Source organism: Poecilia formosa, unplaced genomic scaffold, assembly GCF_000485575.1.
Source record: "Poecilia formosa unplaced genomic scaffold, Poecilia_formosa-5.1.2 Scaffold593, whole genome shotgun sequence".
NCBI lineage: Eukaryota > Metazoa > Chordata > Actinopteri > Cyprinodontiformes > Poeciliidae > Poecilia > Poecilia formosa.
The window spans coordinates 103,978-105,512 of NW_006800532.1; the positions used below are offsets into that span (position 1 = coordinate 103,978).

At 53.2% G+C, this 1,535-nt stretch overlaps 2 protein-coding genes across 2 annotated transcripts in view; one reads left to right on the forward strand and one right to left on the reverse strand.

Annotated features, from left to right (window-relative positions):
* Window positions 1–1,075, forward strand: part of LOC103129959 (dynein heavy chain 17, axonemal-like) — a 33,391-nt gene extending 32,316 nt beyond the window's left edge. Inside the window, exons 19-21 of the mRNA XM_016665515.1 lie at window positions 133–302; window positions 375–495; window positions 993–1,075. Coding sequence (XP_016521001.1) covers window positions 133–302; window positions 375–495; window positions 993–995 — 294 coding nt within the window. The 3' untranslated portion in view covers window positions 996–1,075. The remainder of the gene's footprint in view (window positions 1–132; window positions 303–374; window positions 496–992) is intronic.
* A 143-nt stretch (window positions 1,076–1,218) lies between these two features.
* Window positions 1,219–1,535, reverse strand: part of tmub1 (transmembrane and ubiquitin-like domain containing 1) — an 8,179-nt gene continuing 7,862 nt past the window's right edge. Inside the window, exon 3 of the mRNA XM_007541218.2 lies at window positions 1,219–1,530. Coding sequence (XP_007541280.1) covers window positions 1,393–1,530 — 138 coding nt within the window. The 3' untranslated portion in view covers window positions 1,219–1,392. The remainder of the gene's footprint in view (window positions 1,531–1,535) is intronic.

Genomic DNA, 1,535 nt, shown 5'->3' on the forward strand with positions numbered 1-1,535 from the left:
AAGTATTGATATATATCGCAAAATCGATATTTTTCCACAGCCCTGCTAGACACACCTGGACAGTCAGCATTGTCCTGTCTGGAGAGTGTCTTACCTGAGCCAGGTGTTGTTCTGTGGCTCCGCCCCTTTCAGATCCAGGTGCTGCTGACCATCAGCTCAGAGGTGACTCACCTGGACGAGGGTGTGGTCCTGCAGGGCTGGCTGCAGGTGGACATGCGTCCCTTCATCACCTGCCTGCTGTCCATCATCCTGGACTGGAAAGACATGTACACCGACTTCCTGCTGGAGTCGGCCACCAACAGGTGAGCTCACCTGAGGCCAGGTCAGTTCTGGTCGGTTCTGGTGGTTGCTGACCCCACCGCCTCTGTGTCCAGCCTCCAGCAGGCGACCCGACCCCAAGACCGAGGCTCCGCCTCCTTCGACCTGACGGACACCATCCTGCTGCTGGAGGTCGCCGGGGTGGAGCTGCCTGAACACCTGGCCGCCAAGCTGCAGGTAGTGACATCACAGCTGCTTGGCGCTCTGCAGGAACAGAACCGCTTCTGGAGCACATTGACAGGGTGGGAGGGGAATGGGGCCATCACAGCGCCACTAGTGGTAGTGATGGGAACAACAGTTCATCTGAGTCACTGAATCAGTTCATTAAAGTGATCCGTTCAGCGGAACGCAGTTATAATAAGAACAATAATGAATTTAATTTGTAACAAAAATCTCAAAGTGCTGCAAATGTAATCACAGAGTAACAATCAAAGCACAACGTAAAAATCTAACAGAGCAGCGCCTCTTCCAGGATGTTGGATCACGTAACTGGGGGACTCCAGCTGATTTTTCTTTTTTTCCCAGTTCTGACTGAAACGCAGCGAATATCCTCGTTAAAATAATCAACCCGTCATCTTGATCAGCTTCATCTGAACCCAGTAGAACCCGGAGCTCCAGCCGGCTGGTCTCCATCAGCTGCTTCCTGTCTAACATCCTCTTCCTGTCTCTTCCAGTGAACGATGCTCTGCAGCGCCTGACGTTCCCGCAGCAGCCACCAGGGGGCGACGCAGAGACTCAATAAAAACACAAACATGAACCTGGTCTCTGTTTACCTCTACAGACCGGACTGGGGTGGAGGAGCAGCAACACTGGTTGTACTGGGAACAAGTACAAACTTTAACACCAGTGGAACCAACAGAACCAGTAGAACCGGGTCGGCATTCAGAGTCGGACTCAGCAGATAAATTAGTGATTTATTCTGGATTAGAGCAGACAGGAGGAACTGAGGCACAGTGATGAGAAGTTACAGAGAAACGTCAGCTAAAAAAATAAAGATCAGAGTCCTTGTCGCGCTCCACGTCTCCATGGCAACAGAATGTGCAGGTCCACAGCGGCGGGCCAATCAGAGAGCGGCTAGCGGCGGTAGACGCCGAAGGCCACCAGGCTGAGGAAGATGGTGATGCCGACCAGCGAGGCGGTGGCCGGCGCCGTGAAGAACTGCCGGTATTGGATCTGACAGTACCACAGCACGGACAGCATCAGAACCAGTAGCGGGA